Source organism: Poecilia latipinna, unplaced genomic scaffold (assembly GCF_001443285.1).
Source record: "Poecilia latipinna isolate Pla-1442-1.1 unplaced genomic scaffold, P_latipinna-1.0 Scaffold668, whole genome shotgun sequence".
Classification (NCBI taxonomy): Eukaryota; Metazoa; Chordata; class Actinopteri; order Cyprinodontiformes; family Poeciliidae; genus Poecilia; species Poecilia latipinna.
This window is the reverse complement of record NW_015113284.1, coordinates 1-17140: the sequence shown is the minus strand read 5'-3', so window position 1 is coordinate 17140 and position 17140 is coordinate 1. Positions and strand designations below refer to the sequence as shown.

The 17140-nt window shown below is 38.3% G+C and overlaps 3 protein-coding genes across 7 annotated transcripts in view; 2 read left to right on the top strand and 1 right to left on the bottom strand.

Annotated features, from left to right (window-relative positions):
* Positions 1-6070, bottom strand: part of cd276 (CD276 molecule) — an 85907-nt gene extending 79837 nt beyond the window's left edge. Inside the window, exon 1 of one of the 4 annotated variants that reach the window (XM_015044323.1) lies at positions 5842-6070. The gene's annotated coding sequence lies outside the window, so the exon portion shown is untranslated. Of the gene's footprint in view, positions 1-5837 lie in introns of all 4 variants that reach the window. The other 3 variants (XM_015044321.1, XM_015044320.1, XM_015044322.1) reach the window with 3 other exon arrangements.
* An 821-nt stretch (positions 6071-6891) lies between these two features.
* On the top strand, positions 6892-11016 carry LOC106954641 (ubiquitin-like protein 7). Its single transcript, XM_015044316.1, has 11 exons — positions 6892-6954; positions 7335-7526; positions 7648-7767; positions 7865-7950; positions 8356-8440; positions 8523-8580; positions 8681-8814; positions 9911-9960; positions 10067-10243; positions 10361-10474; positions 10608-11016. Exons 2-11 carry the CDS (start codon positions 7352-7354, stop codon positions 10746-10748), a joined length of 1140 nt encoding a protein of 379 aa, XP_014899802.1. The 5' UTR covers positions 6892-6954; positions 7335-7351; the 3' UTR covers positions 10749-11016.
* Positions 7456-16591, top strand: psma4 (proteasome 20S subunit alpha 4). Of its 2 annotated transcripts, none has more exons than XM_015044317.1 (10): positions 7456-7467; positions 13133-13225; positions 13657-13682; positions 13782-13824; positions 14058-14220; positions 14328-14405; positions 14493-14581; positions 14679-14809; positions 16090-16213; positions 16355-16591. In XM_015044317.1, the coding sequence occupies exons 3-10, from the start codon at positions 13680-13682 to the stop codon at positions 16507-16509; spliced, it is 786 nt and encodes a 261-aa protein (XP_014899803.1). In that variant the 5' UTR covers positions 7456-7467; positions 13133-13225; positions 13657-13679; the 3' UTR covers positions 16510-16591. The 2 variants fall into 2 exon arrangements, with proteins under 2 accessions (XP_014899803.1, XP_014899805.1); XM_015044319.1 differs by lacking the exon at positions 7456-7467 and adding an exon at positions 13035-13045.
* The last annotated feature ends 549 nt before the right edge of the window (positions 16592-17140 follow it).

Here is a 17140-nt window from a genome sequence, read left to right as displayed (position 1 = left end):
AATAACATTTCTTATCTAAATGCCAACATGTTACAATTACCATAGAAATTTTTTTTAATATCTTTTGTAAAAATAGAAAGAACATAAAAACCCTCATCCTTGGCATGCATGCAAGATTGATTTTAACATGATGGATTTTAAAGGCTTTTTTCATTGAAGTGTGATTATAAAGAGCACAACTTCAACAAATTTTAAAAACATGAATTTGGGGTACAAGTGTTAATTAAATTAAAGCTTTCTCTAGAGGGGATGTGGAAATTATTGTAGAGCCGAAACTTCAAAAGCGTTTTGCATGTTTGCCTTATTAAAATAAGGGCAGTCTTGTCTGTTTTTTTATTTTAGGCTCAATTTAGAAAGGAGGGGAAGGAAATGTCTATTCTCAGCTATAAGAACAGGATATGGTTTACTTTCTTTGAAAAAAGTAAAACTTATTGAATAAGATGTAGGCCAATTTACTACAAACTAAAAGAGAGTGGAACACCTTGGACAGCCGTAGGATAGCCTAGTAAAAAAAGACTAAATACAAATTGTTTGACTTTATCTCCAAGAGGTTTTAACTTGGACAGAACAGAGTGTGCCAGCAGAGAAGAGCTCACAAAATATCACTGAAGAAAGTTTAGAAATAGATAAAACGAGCTAACATTAAACTTCTAAACCCTAACTTTATTAAAAGTTTTTGGATTTCACCTGAAAGCTGAGTGAGTGTCAGGAAAGAAATCAAATGAAATATTTAGGCAGAATCACACGAGGACATTGTTAGTGGGAGCAAAAAGCATCGGTTTTCCAGCTATGGTTTCATGAACCAAATATTAGTGTGCGTGTGTATGTACATATTTGAGCCCCAAAGTTTAAAACTTATACACCTACCTGCTGTTTGTTAGTTATTTGTTGTATAATCATACCACAACAAATAACTAAACAGAAAAGAAACTCTGATCGAGACAAAAAAAAAAATATATATATATATATAGTAATATCAAGGCCAGACAAAATTAAATATCAAAAATACAGGCATCTCTCGAAAGAGAAAAAATAAAAAGCAACATATTTTTAGCACCAAAAAAAACTTGCAGCATTAGCACAAATACATTTCTTTAATTTCTTTTTACATAAAGAAATGAAATGTCAGAGGCTTGTTTCTTATGAGACGAGAGCCACCCAACAGCTGCTCTAACCACTGTCTGCTTGGGATGGTGCCCAACGAGCTGCCTGGTGGATATTCCGCTTATCAGCTGTTATGACTTGGTGTTATGAATCATTTCAGCTGTGTAGCTCCACCCCATGGTTCACCCAAAGGATTTTCCATGCGCCTCCTTTTATAGCTTCAGCAGAAAGGATGTGGGCTGAAATTGAGGCTCGGCATTCAGTTTCCATCACAGCTTTGCTTGCCGTTTGTTCAACAAAGGTCCAGACAGAAGGACAAGTAGAAATATTTGTAAGATTATAAAAAAAAAAAACTCCACCACAGAGAGAGGGCAGGAAAAGGTTTATTGAGCTGAGATTCAGAAGAGGGAATAAACAGTCAATGACAGAAAAGAGCAGATGCATACCACAACTATCCTGAAGCAGAAATCTGCCGGCAGCACGGACCACAGAGTCTGACTCAGGCTGGCCAGACAGCAGGAAGCCAACAAAGGGGTTTTCACCAAATGAGTCAAGCACTTTGCCGCCACCTTGCCAGCGTGCGTCCTCTATCCTCCCTTTCATTTCACCACTCACCTCAGAGGAAGCGATTAAAACAAGCTGAATCAACTCACACAAGTGAAAAAAACTCAAAGAAAATCAGGTCGGTATTTAGGATCAGGGAAAATAGTCGCTATCGCTGCTGTACGCCGATGTGTCAAAACCATGACCAGCTTGCAGGGATGTTACCGGCATTAGCTTATAATGGTGCCATTTAAAGCCCATTACGTCTGAGAGGAAAGAAGTCGCTGAAAGACTGTGTGACATCCTGAACGTGTGGCTTCCTTTCGGAGAATGGCTGTCAGCGCATGAGTCATAATCATCCATGTATTTCATTTTGTCACAATGTAAAGGACTATTAAACTTTATATGGAGGTCAAAAAAAGATAAGCGCTTTTTTGGGGAGTTTGCACAGATCATTAAGATTTAAAGTAATGCCGCAGCACCCCGGTAGGCTTTAGGGAAATTTCACTGAAGGCTAGGTTTCTTCCAACAGTTTGGTATCTATGTTTCTCTTTAGTCCACTCCTTTGTTTTTTTTTTTGTTTGTTTGTTTTCCAATACAAACATAATGAATATGGCTAGCGTTCAGGACAGTGGCATATGAGTTGGTTCACAGCCAAGCTCCTTAAACCGTTCGAAACTATTGATCCTGTGAAGACACGGACACTTCTAACCCGCAAAACGAGCACTTTAAACTGGTACCAAAATTTAACGAGCCCTCAGGATGACTCAGGTCATTTGGTATATTACTTTTTCAAATTATACATTAGGCCATCAAAATGAAAGGAAGAGCTCCATAAATTTGAAAGGAGTATTTAATAGGAAGAGTTGCGTAACAAAGAAAACTTTAAATAAAGCTACACAAAGGTTGGAAGTTTATATTTAGCAACAAATGGATAGTATCACAGAGCTAACTGGTTGATCACAGACTGAAACGTTGTAATTTTTAAACTGTCTGTTTTCCCCCAAATCTAGTTTGAGAGCCACTGCTGCAGAGATTTTAAGAGTACATGGACTGAGGCCTTTCTTGTGTTTTGTTGGTTTCGCTCTGTAAAAGGTATTATTTTTCATATGTTTCTGCATGTGTGTGCATAAATATACTATTTTGCCTTAAGAAGTAATCATACATACATATCATTAAAAATGTGAACCATTTGTCAAGTTAGAGGTAAAATCTTCTTCTCTATGTAATAGAGCAAAACAAAGTAGGTAATAACGGTGAAAATCGATAAATCGCTATCAATAAACCGATTTCCTTAATTTTACAATACTTACATGTGAGAATCTTATCCCCCGATCTTATCTTCCTTCCCACATTAATGAAAATTAGCCAATTTAGCAACTTTTTAAACAAAAACATTGGAATTGATCAAATCTGGAATCAGCAGATCAGGTATCTTAAAGATTGGTGATTGGCAAGAGGACAGAAAACTGCAATTGGTGCAACTAGTAAAACATTATTCATGTACTGACCCTCTTCTAATGTCGTACCCCTAAATGACATTTAGTCAGGTGAACTGCCTTCAGAAATCACAGAAATAGTGAAGAGCTGGTGCTTAAAAGCTTCAGGGATGGTTCAAGAATGAAAAACTAACAATAACCAAAGCAGGGAAGGCTTATAAAACAGCAACCCAAACTTTGACATTTCATAAAGCAGGGTATCGTCTAATTAAACTGCCAGGCTGAAGAGAATGAGAATTAGACAAGACGGCTTTGAAAGCTCTGGAGGAGTTGCTCAGATCCACTGCTCAGGTGGGAAATATCAGCTATGCAATCAACAAGCCATTGATAGAGGGACAGGAGAAGTCACGAGCCACAAAGAAAATGTAAAGGAAGGGGAAAGTTAACGTCTTGGTAAACATGAAAAATATTACATTTTTGGGCAGTTTTTCTTCAGCGAAAGTGGTCAAAGTAGGTTGGATAATGGACAAGGGTAGTAAAGGGAAAAAGACCTGATACAATGAACCTAAACGTAAAGCTATAGGAATGGTTCAGATACATGGTTCTCACACAGTGGTACACTTTCCACTGGTGACTTTTAGTGTATGTTTTGGAATCAAATATTTAATTTCAATATTATAAGCCATGAAACAGAAAATAGGTAAATAATCGAAGCCCAGTGATCTTTACTTCACACACAAATAAAGTACAGTGGAGAATATGTTAAGAAGAGATGATCAGAAGCAGTAATAAGTGTCAGTATAAATGGCAACAGCACCAAATATATTTTAACCATGTCCTAGTTGCCAACAATCACAAAGATTTGCCGATGCCTAACACAATGACCAGACTAATTAAACACAGGTTGTTTCTATTTATTTGTGTGAAAGAGTCCCTGTGGTACAAACTGCCAGAAGTTCAAATAAATGCTTGTTATCACTCTTTTCCCAACGTTTTAAACACTTGGCAGCCATATTGAATTTTGAGATCAAAGTTATTGAGTATTCTCTTGACTGCAGGTAACAGAATAATTTAGTAATTAGCGAGGTTATGAAAAGTATGAGAACCACTGGTTTGGATCAATATTTATACACAAGTGCATGTTGTGTGTGTGTAGGTTTTGGATAAGGTGGTGTTATACTGTACCCAAGAGCCTTACTTCCTAATTTACAAAGAATCACAGCAAATATTGAAAATAAACTCTCAAATAACTATTTAAAAAATGGGTTCAATTTTAACAGTGTGCCAATTATTAACCAAAGAAATCATATCATAAGCAGGTGTTACTGATCACATGAATGCTTTCTTTTTATTTGACTTATTTTTTGGTATATTCCATTAAGATTAAAAAAACATATTTCCCAAAAGAGACCTGGCAGAGACAGGCAGCAACTAATTAGCAGGAGTTCACCAATAAATCGGCCAGTCGGTACATCTTTCCCAATGACAGAACCGCCCACCAGGTCACAACTGCATGTGTGTTTAACAATAGTCACCTCAATGTTGTCAACCTGGTGACTTTGTTGCTAAGTTTAGCAACACTTCAGTACAAATAAAAATCAACATCAGAATTGGCAGGTCAGGACTTTAAAGATCGACCAGAAAACTACAATCGGTGCACCCTTACTAATTAGTGCTCTGTTTTAAAATGAGGGCAGCATGAAAGTTCCTGACTTTTACCAACTACTTTAAGTGTATCCATCTATACACATAAAGACACAGTATATGATTTGTTAATGTACAACATAAAAATAAAAATCAACATTTGTTATAATAGTTCCATTAAGAAAACAGTCTGGTAGACAGACCTGTGTAAATACTCACAACACATTTTTGTTCGTCCTTCATAAGCATGTAAACATTTGGTGTTGCAAGACTGATAATTGCTTACACAGCACATGGGGGGGAAATTAAGTCACATGTTTTTCTGTTATGTGTATTAGTAATAAGTGAAAAAACTTGTTGAGAGAGTGTCTCAACAATGTTCTAACCACTGGAATGTTCTAATCACTGCTTGAATTAAATGGGTAATTAAGGAACTGGTAGAGAAGAGAATGCTAGTCGTATAAGTGGGTTAAAGGGTAAAGAAAAATGGGATTCAGCCTGAAGAGACGAGGATATAGTAACTACTATTGCTCCAGTTCATCAATGGTTTTGCTCAGCATCTTCCTTATCTTTTCATTTATCCTCTGGGTTTTATGGCTCTTCTTATCGTTTGTATCCCTTTCTTTATGTGTTTGCTTGTTCCTGAATAAACAATTTTCTTTTTGAGTTCGCTGTGTCTTGCTTTTTAAGAAAATCTCCTTTGTTGTTGCCTTAAACAACCTTTTTGTTGATACGTGTAGGGGGTAGTTTTTGCCGAACGGGGGCGCAGTCCGTTTTATTTAACGTTAGCTTATTAGCTCTTTTTAAACTGTATCCTGTGCTTTGAACGTCTTTGAAGTGAAAACCCCGGACTAAGCCTGGCTTTGGAGCCTGTGAATAGAGCTCCTGGGGTGGTTATGAGAGGCTCTGTCTTTCTTCAAGTTTTCACGGTTCCATTTGCTCCACATCTGGTGCTGCGTTTACTTCCAAAATAACCAAAGTTTACGGTTATTCATGATGTTTCTTAAGCAAACAGGGGATAAGCTCCCTGTTAGTTTGTTGTTGTTTTTTTTTAGCTCACACACATTTCATGCTTAGTGTTTTAGAAAGACGAAAGTTAAAACTCACCGACCGTCCAGCGGAGGTGGCTCTCTCCTCTGTCCAAACGATGTTATTTTCCAGAGCAGTTCATTCCTCTCACAACAAAGCACCGCTAGAAACGCAGCCCACGCACTTTGATTTAGACGGCAGATAAAATTACAGGGATTTTTTCCCTGTTGTGTTGTTTCATTGATTTGGGGGCTTCTCTTGGAAGAAACCACTCCTTGCTGCTTTGTCCAGCGGTGATGTCATGCGGAGGCTCCGCTGTACCGACCCCCTTAACTCTTTAACCGTTTAGTGAACACAGCCTGGAAGGCGATAGGTCTAAAGAAACAAGACATGTGAACATTCATTAAAATTAACAACAATTACAGATGGATAAAGCCATGCAAAATCATCATAACAACCTTCCCTGATAAATTCACTAATAAGCTATCTCAAACCAGGATTGCAGCAACATTTGTAAACTTTCTTTTAAAAAAATAAATGTATATGTGTTCCAGTTTTATTGAAATGGCAATGTTTCTCTCAAGTACAGTAAAGCGTAATGAATTATTAATTTGAAATTATTAAATGCACGTTTATGTCCTTATGTAACCATTGGCCCATCGCATGCGTTTAAATATCTCCCATTGATTATAACAATACCGGCTCAGATATAATAAAAATATTACTTTATTACTGAATCATAAACATAGGACCCACTTAGTTAAATATCCTTGTCTGTGTTTTTTTAGTTATCATCTGAAATAATCTTTGCAATATTCTTTTGTAATTGTATTATACTTAAATAATAAAATTTTAAATAATACAATTTTAAATAATAAAATTTTGATACAGTTAACATAATGCAATTATGGCTGAAGATAAAGCAGTACTTGTTCTTTTAAAGTACTTTGAAACGGGATTTGTTGTAAATTGGTGCTACTGAACTGAGCACGTTCAAATAATACAAACAAAATGAACAAAAATAGATTCATAACGCCACGTAAAAAGAATCATTTAAATCTAGATAGATAGATAGATAGATTTTTGCGTTTACAACGACGTAAGTAGAATTTCCTTTATTCACGTGGCCGAAGTGAACGTAGCATAGGTCACGTGGCAGAAACACGGAAGTCAGTGTCTGTAAACAATAAAACGGGTGAGTGTGCATTTGTTTCACTGTAGCTCGCAGATGTAGATTTAAAAGCCGCTGTGCATGACTTGTGTTTATCTGTTATAAACAAAAAAGCCCCCCAAAAAACAAACAAAAAAATCAATACCTTACGAAACCTTCATTTGTACTTTTAAAAATCGTTTCTTTATGTAGCGCCTAAGCATCTGCTAACAGTGGTTCAGCTGTTTTGCTAGCACAAATTTTCATTTATAAGTGAACAATTTAGTCAAAAGCAATGCGAAATGGCAACGTTTTGCTTTGCTCTGATCGCCATTCAGAGCAACCTGAATGATTAAATTTAAGATTATCTGCCGTGTCTTCAGAGCTTCTGCTAATCTGAGTTGTGGTTGTATTTTGGGTTACAGCTGTGCACGTCAAAAAGATGACCTCTTCAGATTGGCACCTGTCGTTAAAGCTGGTGGATCAGCCCAAATCCACCTTCCACTTCCCGGAGATGATGCCCGGGGATGTCCCACCAGGAGGATACAGAGTGGCCACGTTAAAGCAGCTCGTAGCAGCCCAGCTTCCAGACTCGGTCCCAGATCCTGAGCTAATAGGTCTGTCAGTAGTATGAATAAATAAACTGTGAATATCTTCGTTTTCTGGGCTTCACTGACCTGTATGGTTTACAACACTATCACATGTTTAAATTACACCTAAAGTGTCCCATCTGTCCAGAGCTGGTTCATTGCGGGAGGAAACTGAAGGATGATCTTACACTGGACGCCTGTGGAGTTCAGCCAGGTTCCACCTTACACATTCTCAAAAAGACCTGGCCGGAGCCAGAGGGGAATCCAGGTCCGTGGATGTCGCTTCGATAATGAACAGTGCCTAATCTCTATTGTAAATTACACAGAAGATCTGATTGTGAATGTGTGTGTGATCTTTTCTACAGAGCCTGTTAACAGAGCAACAGCAGCCAGAGAGTTTAGAGTGTTTCACGCTGCTCTTCATTCACTCAACTCTGCCTATAGAGACTCAGTGAGTAGATTTTCACAAATACTCCTTCTGCTGTATTTTGTCCCGATATTTCATTTTGGTTTTTCTACTGAGGTTTCATGTAATGGATAATATAAAGAAGTGCATAATTGCAAAATGAAAGAAAAACATAAATACAATGCTATATATATTTTTAAATATTCCACAAACAAAACAAAAAGCAATTGTGGCTTAACTTTGCATTCAGCGCCATTTACTCCAGTACCCTTTAATTAAGCGACTTATTTGTTCATAATTTGATCTAAATAAAAATTAAAGCTATTTGGTGAAGAAGAATGGGCAAAAACTCCCATCCTTTTTGATAATCTATCACAAAACATCCTTATATTAAATGTTGAATATTAGCTGATATTGATGTCTGTTTTGTTTTTTTTCTTCTGCTTTGAGGTTTACAAAATGCTGACAAACAAAGAGTCTCTGGATCAGATCATCATAGCCACTCCCGGGCTCAGGTCAGACCCGGTTGCTCTAGGTAAGACCCAGCAGAACTCCACAAGACACTTATAGCTCTGCATCTTATCGCAACTTGTAACATGTTCGCTTTAAACATTCAGGAGTGCTTCAAGACAAAGATCTCTTTGTGCAGTTCACGGACCCCAACATGCTGGACATGTGAGTATGACTCTTAGCTTTTTTTAATTTTTAATTTTTTTTTTTTTCCAGGTGTCATGTGACAAATAATATGACACTTACAGTGCTATTTCTGCTGCAGTCTAATCAGTTCACATCCGGCCCTGGTCAACGCCATCATCCTGGTCCTACATTCAGTTGCTGGCAGTATGCCGGCCCAGTCCAGTGCCGGCTCCTCCCGAAATGTTTCTGCCAGTTCTTACAGTGACATGCCAGGTGAGCCATGAGATTGATATGTGTGAATGCAGTAATGTTTTCACTGAAAGCTAACAATTGTCGTGTATGTTGAAATAGTCTAGAATTAGCAAGGCTGCAGCTAACGATTATTTTAGTAACCAGTTAGTCTGACGACTAATCGATTATTTGGATTTTAAAACTGGTGCGTTCTGCTGGTTTTTCATTTAACCACTTTAGTCATCTTTATATAATATTAAAAGTACATTGAAAGATTCAAGTACACAAAAACAATCAATCCATCCATCCATCCATTTTCTGAACACCCTTGTCCCTCAGTGGGGTCGGGAGGGGTGCTGGTGCCTATCTCCAGCTAACGTTCCGGGCGAGAGGCGGGGTACACCCTGGACAGGTCGCCAGTCTGTAAAAACAATCAATCCATTTTTTAATTTGGAAAATAAAACATTTTATTGCCCAAAATCCAATAACGCAGCATGATTAAGTAAATACTTAATCATTTTTTATCAAAGGATGCATCTGCAGTTAAAAAATACTTCTGACGTGTATTTGAGTCTGTATTCTCCAGTTAATGATTAATCGATTACTAAACAGGGTGTCCGCAAATCCTTAAAACGTCTTAAATTGATGTGTCTTATATAGTCCTTATAGTCCTTGAAATGTCTCAAAATCTAAGTTGATATTAAATACATTAATCAGGGGTCTTAAATTTTTATCACGGCAGGACAATTTAATTTTGTATATGTAGTTTGTTTTTCTCATGGGACTTTTCTGTCTAGCAAAAGTATTACATTGTGTCACTCGAGGTGGTTGAAGGTACCTTCAACTATATGCCAACATATCCTGCTAGTTATTATGGATGAGTACAAATATACTGTCAGTTAGCTGAACACCAGAAATTTCCCAGTTTTTGTTATGCTTGGTTATAATCCATCAGGATCCTTTATGTTTACAGTTTTTTAAGTCTTAAATCTCATTCAAGGTGGCATCAAAAAGGTCTTAAATTGGACTCTGAAAACCCACAGATACCCTGCTAAATTAGTCCAGTAATCGACTCGTCACGAATAATCCGAAAAATCGTTTCATTCCCGAAAAATGAGTCGGATCTCTTTTCTGGCAGGCGGCTTCATGTTTGAAGGCATGTCAGATGATGAGGAGGAATTCCACTCGGTAAGTCTTTTCTCACACCTCATACAAAGACAATTCACTCCATTCCAACACTCCCATATTGCAATGGATACGGATGTGGGCTGATTATTCGAGTGTGTGTCAACAGGGGAGTCCGGCAGGCCCCTCCAGCCGAGCCGGGCTCCCGCCAGGAATGCGGCCCGTCTCACTGGGCCACAGCGGAGCGACGGGGCCTCGGCCGATAACGCAGAGCGAGCTCGCAACGGCTCTGGCCCTAGCCAGCACGCCAGACAGCAGCGCCGTTACCCCGACAACATCGAGTCAGGTTAGACGGTGAAAACCGACCCGGATTTACTGCCTCCTATTCATCAAGAGGAGAATACTCGTTCCTGCAAAAACCTGGCAGCGTTGCGACTCTGTTCTATCTTTTTCTTTGATTAAGATGGACCCCTCCAGTGGCTCTGCCCCGATGCCAGCTGGCACACCAGTCAGTAATGATCTCTTCAGCCAGGCTCTGCAGCAAGCTCTGCAGGCCACCAACATGTCTGCTCTACAGGTGAGCTAACCCACAGTGCGCTCATTTCTTCTAGGGGATAATGAGAAACAAAATGTTAACCAGGTGGCGTTTGGATAAAAGGTTATTCTTTCTGAACACGTTTTTTTTTTCTGTTTTTCTCTTGCTTTGCCAGGGCCGTTGGCAGTCCCAGCTGCAGCAGCTCAGGGACATGGGGATCCAGGACGAGGAGCTGATGCTGAGGGCGCTGCAGGCCACAGATGGCGATATCCAGGCTGCCCTGGAGCTCATATTTGCTGGAGGCCCCGGACTCTAAGCCCTTACCTCCCACCCGGACCCCCCTACGGACAAAACCCACAGTAGAGGAGAGAGCAGGAAAACATCTGGCTCACCTGACTGCCAACAAATGAGGACATTTACGACTTGCACTGTGTGGTTGTTGTTGCTGTTGCACCATTCGGTTTTAATTAACAGCCAGAGCAGTTCAAATTGCGCTCCACAGATTGTATAAACTGATGTTCGTGTTGATTTGATCGATCATTTCTACAAATGTGAATGAGCTATAATAAAGCTGTTTAAAACTATCTACGCCTTATATTTAAAGGATTTAATGTACATTTAATTTTTTTTAAGCTTCATATCATGTTATTATTATGTTATTCTGACATCAAGAACATACTTGGAGTGTTGCTTTGATTCTTTCTTGCATGTTTGAGGAATCTTTGAATCTCCCGTGGCAACCATTCAGGGATGCCTTAAAGCTGCAGTCTCCAAATCAAGCTTCAGTCCCACACAGCTACCCCCACTCCTCTCGGAGCCCTCCCCTCTCGACTCCTCCAGACTAGCGGCTGCAGCAATTAGTAACCACCTCGTGGAACTGCACATTTGCTTAGCTCATTATACAAACTACTTCTTAGTCCAACACTCCTAAGAATGGTTGCAAACAGCATAATAGAGGAGCGTCGCCATGATGCCAGAGAGGGTAGGAGCTTCTTAAAGAGACACTGAAGTCAAATTACTTATATAAAAATATATACAGCATTTTTGTAACAACTGAAGGTAATATAGTTGCTTGAATGTGCTGTAAAATTGCACTATGCACCTGGAAAATAGATAATACAGCCCAGCACCCCTTTAAATATCCTTGAGACTTTCTTTTTGTGTGGCCTTAAAGTCTTGAAAAGTAAATAACAGGCGGTATTAGGCATTTCTTTACAAAAATGTTTGATTATTCAACCTATAGCAAAAAACATGACCTTGTTCATGTCCAGTTATGGCCAAAATGATAAATACTTCTGGCAGATTGAGATTAGACTACATTTTTCATTCTTGTATTATCTGTGACGAAATCTTATTCACTAATAAAAACACAGTAGACTATAAAAGAACATGGCAACTTAGCCAAATTCTGAACCCATGCTGGGAACACTGAACTGAATATTTGTGTAGTAGATATTTTATCGTAAATTCTCTTGTGATTCAACAAAAGTCTAAAAATTTCAGCAGACTGTTTATGTAACATTGCTTTTATAATAAGCTGTAACGTGTATTTCGTTGTGGTTTAAAGGGTTTTTGTAGACGTCCTACACTTAAGGAATAATGAGCTCAACATGACCCGAGTCCTTCAACTGGATTCGCTCGTGTTGTCCTGCAATACGTCCACTAGGTGGCAATATAGTGCTTTACCCAACCAGGTCAGCCTTTGTCTCCGAAATTAGAAGCAACAACACCAGATGTGATATTACAAGAAACATTCGCTAATTCACTGACTCTGATAAGTCATGTTGGGAAACAATACATAATTTAGCCCTTTGGTGAGCAAAACATCCCTCCATCCGTCTTTTTTCCGCTTATCCGGTTCGCGGGGGCAGCAGCCTAAGAAGGGAGACCCAGTCTTCCTGGACAACTTTAAAAACTGGAGATAACATTGGGGATAACATTGTCCCCGATGTTTAATATCGTCTCTTTTTCTGTCATTTTAAAATAATCTTCATGTCGAATATCTACATTCAAAGACAAACTCCCAGGATTTTCTGGTTTTATTCGTTTTTATTTTAGCAGATTGTGAGAACATCCCTGCAAATCTGTAATTAATTTATATATTTGGAATTGTTTAGATTACGTTGGTAACTGTTAGACCCTCCCATTTATTTGAGTAATTAAGAACACACCGGGTAATTGATGGAGGTTTTGTTTTGAGCAAATGACGACGGGAGGTTTTTGTAAAATATTTTTTTTTACCACTTTTGGAACTTGAAGCGTCAGATTAAGTTAACTTTCGTTAGTAATTATTTTGTCGATTTTTACAAAAAATAATCCCGGATGACCGACCTATAAGGGAGAGCCCAGACACATTATGGAGGAAACCCATTTCCGCCGCTTGTATCCGCGTGAGCAAAACAGTTCTGAGAAAAATATATAATGAGTGGGGGGGAAATGTAAATAAAAGATTTTCCTCCTTTTCCCCAGAAAGTCATGAACTTTGGTAGGTGTTTATAAAAAAAAGTGTTGAAGTTTAATGATTACAATTTGATATAACGCCATCATAACGCTGAAAAGTTCAGTGATTTATTTATTTAACTATTTATTTGTTGTTGTTTTTGAGTGGACATTGTAGCCGTTAGAGCTCTTCATCACTCTAGATTGATCGGTCCTCCTGTTGACAGGTGGCGCTGCTGAGCCAAGACATCCCTACCGCAGAACGCCGGTGTCAGAAGGAGGAAACAGCAAACTGAAAGTGTTGGATCTCCAAGCCTAAGCAAAAGTACGCCAACTTAGAGGATTTCTCTAAAGGTAATAATAAGTCGGTGCCTGGCTTTGTGTCTCAATACGTTAATTTTGACAACCGCCAGCATTGTTTTTTCTGCAAATGACGTTTATACTGTAGACTTTTACACATTTAAAGCAGCCAGTTAGCTGGCTAACACATTAGCATGCTGCGATAATGCAGATTCATTCTGTTGCACTCGTTAGCTACTCGCTAGCTGTCAGTGGATGTTATAAGACGGTTTAGTTTTAAGCGTAATTAGCGTACTCAAGAGTCACAAGTGCACGTTTTTGTTTAAAAAAAATTAAAATATCACGTGTTTTTATTTCCTACATGCGCAATATCTGCAATATTAGATTAATGTTGAGGGATGATTTAGCGTTCGCCATCATTGTTTGTCCATGATCTCTGCTGCTTAAAAACTGTCCTGTTCTCTGTCCTGTATTTTTTTTTCCAGGATATTTCCAGTGACCAGGGAAAATGGTTTGTAGCTACGTTGCTTTTTACATTCAAAATGTCATGTGTATGTAAAGCATATCTAATGAGCCTTTACTTATTTAATTAATGCTGGTTGTGGTTTAGTCACGCAGATATGACTCCCGGACAACCATCTTTTCACCTGAAGGCAAGTTGTGTTCCTTTTTTGTAAAGGGTTAAGAATAGATTTATAATTATTGTGTTGGTTGATGAGTTTTGTAGTATTTGATCCATCGATCACCAATCAGGGAAAAATTGACAACCCCAATCTCCTACCCATTGATTGATCTACTGATCAATCCACTCCTTATTGTTAGCTAAATGTCCTAGTAACTCTGTTATATCTCAGTATTATAATGTAATTTACCCTATAATTTGCAGGGCGTCTATACCAGGTGGAGTACGCCATGGAAGCAATCGGCCACGCCGGAACGTGCCTCGGGATTCTCGCAAATGACGGAGTGCTGTTAGCAGCTGAGAGACGCAACATTCACAAACTGCTTGATGAGGTTTTCTTCTCCGAGAAGATCTACAAGCTCAACGAGTAAGAAAAACACATTGACTCCCATTCTTACAAAAACAAAAAACAAAACAAAAAAATTGCTAATGGGTTTTGTTGGAGGAAAGCTAATTATGTGTTTATTCTTTCAGGGATATGGCTTGCAGTGTTGCTGGGATCACATCAGATGCTAACGTACTCACAAATGAGCTGCGACTTATTGCACAGAGGTCAGCATCGACCATGAAAAATTCAAAAAGCTGAATACTGAACAAGCTGCTTCTTAACCTTACCTAACCGGTTTGAATTCTCTCCAGATATTTATTGCAGTACCAGGAGCCGATTCCTTGCGAACAGCTGGTCACAGCTCTGTGTGACATAAAGCAAGCCTACACACAGTTTGGAGGTGAGATGTTCAGGCTACTGAAGGAGATGTGGATCTGACCCAGTGTAAAGTTGACTTTAGTGAACTACTGGATCACCGGCGCTTGGTGTCTCGACAGGTAAGAGACCGTTTGGCGTCTCTTTGCTGTACATGGGCTGGGACAAACACTACGGCTTCCAGTTATACCAGAGCGACCCCAGCGGTAACTACGGAGGCTGGAAGGCGACCTGTATCGGCAACAACAGTGCTGTAAGTTAAGCCTGTCACAATAAATCAGTTAATCCCATGATAAATTTAAACAAGCTCAATAATTTCCACTTGCATGGTTTATTGATTTTTATTTTTTTTTCCTTTTTTCTTTCTTCCAAAAACTGGATGAGAAAAGTCTTCGTTCTGGTTCATTGGTCTCAACTAACCCCCTTTTTTTTATGAACAATTTTGTTTTCAGAGACTTCATAATTCCTTTTATCTGTTGTTTTGTTTATTTATTTTAGATATTTAAAATTTCTTCCAGTTTCAGTGTTAAATCTTCATTAGAATTTAAAGCTTATTTATCTTTGAGAGGGCATACTTGCATTATTTTTCCACTACAGTTACACAATGTTACTATTTATCGCAATAACTTCTAGGACAATTTATCATCCAGTAAAATTTATTGTGACTAGACTACTGTAAGTCTGAAATTTCTGCTGAACGTCAATGAGAGGCAGAACAACCTCAGTTATAACCATCAGTGTTAGTGCACTAGATACAAACTGTATTTTAATTGTTAATTAAATTCCTGCAGATTTCCGTTATAAAGTGAAGGTTTCAGCTAGGGATGCAAATAATCGATTAATGAGTTAATCTTACTTTGATTTTTATCAATTAACTATAAATTGATAATGAGCCATTTTCTATTTTCTTTAATCAAGAGGGCCGACATCTTTTCATAACATAAATGGCTAAATGTTTTAGAATATGCTGATGCTGCTCTGTCATGCTGCACCTGAATAAGCTCTGTTGAAACTTAAGGAGCTCATCAAGTGTATATATTTATAAGACAGAACCACATAAAGTGCGTTTTCCTTCCCACAGCAGAATCCATTTGGACTGTTTCAGTTTTCCAGCGTCTTTAATTCTGTATCAACTGATTACGCTTAAGTTGGTGCCATCTGCTGGATGCCGGCGAAACTGCTGCAAAAAAGTTTAAGCAAATCAAAGTCTGGTTTAATTCTAATCTATTTAACCTATATTAAGTCAATAAATGGGACATTGTCCAAGCTATTTGATGTGTATTGATGATTTTGATGGTGGCACTCATCCAAAATATTTGCTGGCTCTCTGAATTATTGTCCATGTGGTGTTTTTGTGACTTTGTATTTTTGTGTTTTTATGATGTGAAGCACTTTGAACTGCCTTATTGCTAAAAATGGGCTACACAAATAAACTTGATTGATTTGCACCCCTAAAAAAAATGCAACTTCAAATCCTTACATCTGATTATTTTTCCCTTGGACGCTATTTAATTGTGTTTATCTTGGTTTCAGGCTGCTGTTTCTATGCTGAAGCAGGACTACAAAGAAGGAGAGATGACTCTGTCCTCTGCCCTGGCTTTGGCTGTCAAAGTCCTCAACAAAACAATGGACGTCAGCAAGCTCTCAGCAGAGAAAGGTGAGAGTCAGAGAAAGTAACTTAACAGATTTATTTACAATTAGAATAAAATCCGATAAACTGTGGAATTCATGAATGGAAAACCGAAATGATGTCCTGTGAACACTGTGACTCAGCTCCTTGTCGCCCCGACTCTTGCAGTTGAGATCGCCACCCTGACGCGAGAAGATGGCAAAACAAGAATCAAGGTGCTGAAACAGAAGGAAGTGGAGGTACTCATCAAAAAGCACGAGGCAGAAGAGGCCAAAGCCGAAAAGGACAAAAAGGAGAAGGAGCAGAAAGAGAAAGATAAATAAGAAGAAAGTAAAGAATGTTCCTCTATCGTCTCATCAAATCCTGTATTGTTTTTGTCTTTTACAATAAATGCTTGGAAATTAATAGATGTGTTTTATGTTTGAGCTATTGGCTGAAACCCAGAAATCTGACAGTTGAAGTGTTGGGAAAACTATAATACATAATCACCACACACATAACACTTACAGGCTCCCCTGATTAGGGCTTGTAATACATGAAATGCTGCCAAAGCATCATCAGGCACTGATTTTTCTTTTTTTTTTTATGGAAAGTCAACCATTCGGAGTGCATTTCTATTCTGATTTGGCCATATGTTGTAAAGATTTCATGGACCCGATGAGCTACAATATGGCCTCCTTCAGAATAACGTCATAAATTGAGGTAATTTGGCATTTTGTCAAATCCATCAGATAGACTTTATGTTGTTTTTTTGTTTTAAATATTTTGTTTCTTGAGAAGCATTTGTCTTTAAAACTGAGTAAAAATATCACTAATAGGGTCATTAAAAAATAATATATTTTTGTCAGATGGTGATGACAACATTCTGGGTCAGGTCCATTAAAAATTAAATTTTCAAAAAAAAGAAAAAGTTGCAACTGGGAGCCTGCACCTTAGCATCTTTACATTTCCAAA

What these genes read in the sequence shown, in the direction of transcription:
- LOC106954641 (XM_015044316.1), top strand. Translation starts at nt 7,352, where the DNA reads ATGACCTCTTCAGATTGGCACCTGTCGTTAAAGCTGGTGGATCAGCCC. An exon ending in TTCTTACAGTGACATGCCAG is followed by an intron (nt 8,815 to 9,910) that starts GTGAGCCATGAG and finishes CTTTTCTGGCAG; the next exon opens with GCGGCTTCATGTTTGAAGGC. An exon ending in CCAACATGTCTGCTCTACAG is followed by an intron (nt 10,475 to 10,607) that starts GTGAGCTAACCC and finishes TTGCTTTGCCAG; the next exon opens with GGCCGTTGGCAGTCCCAGCT.
- psma4 (XM_015044317.1), top strand. An exon ending in CTGCGACTTATTGCACAGAG is followed by an intron (nt 14,406 to 14,492) that starts GTCAGCATCGAC and finishes AATTCTCTCCAG; the next exon opens with ATATTTATTGCAGTACCAGG. An exon ending in AGCCTACACACAGTTTGGAG is followed by an intron (nt 14,582 to 14,678) that starts GTGAGATGTTCA and finishes GTGTCTCGACAG; the next exon opens with GTAAGAGACCGTTTGGCGTC.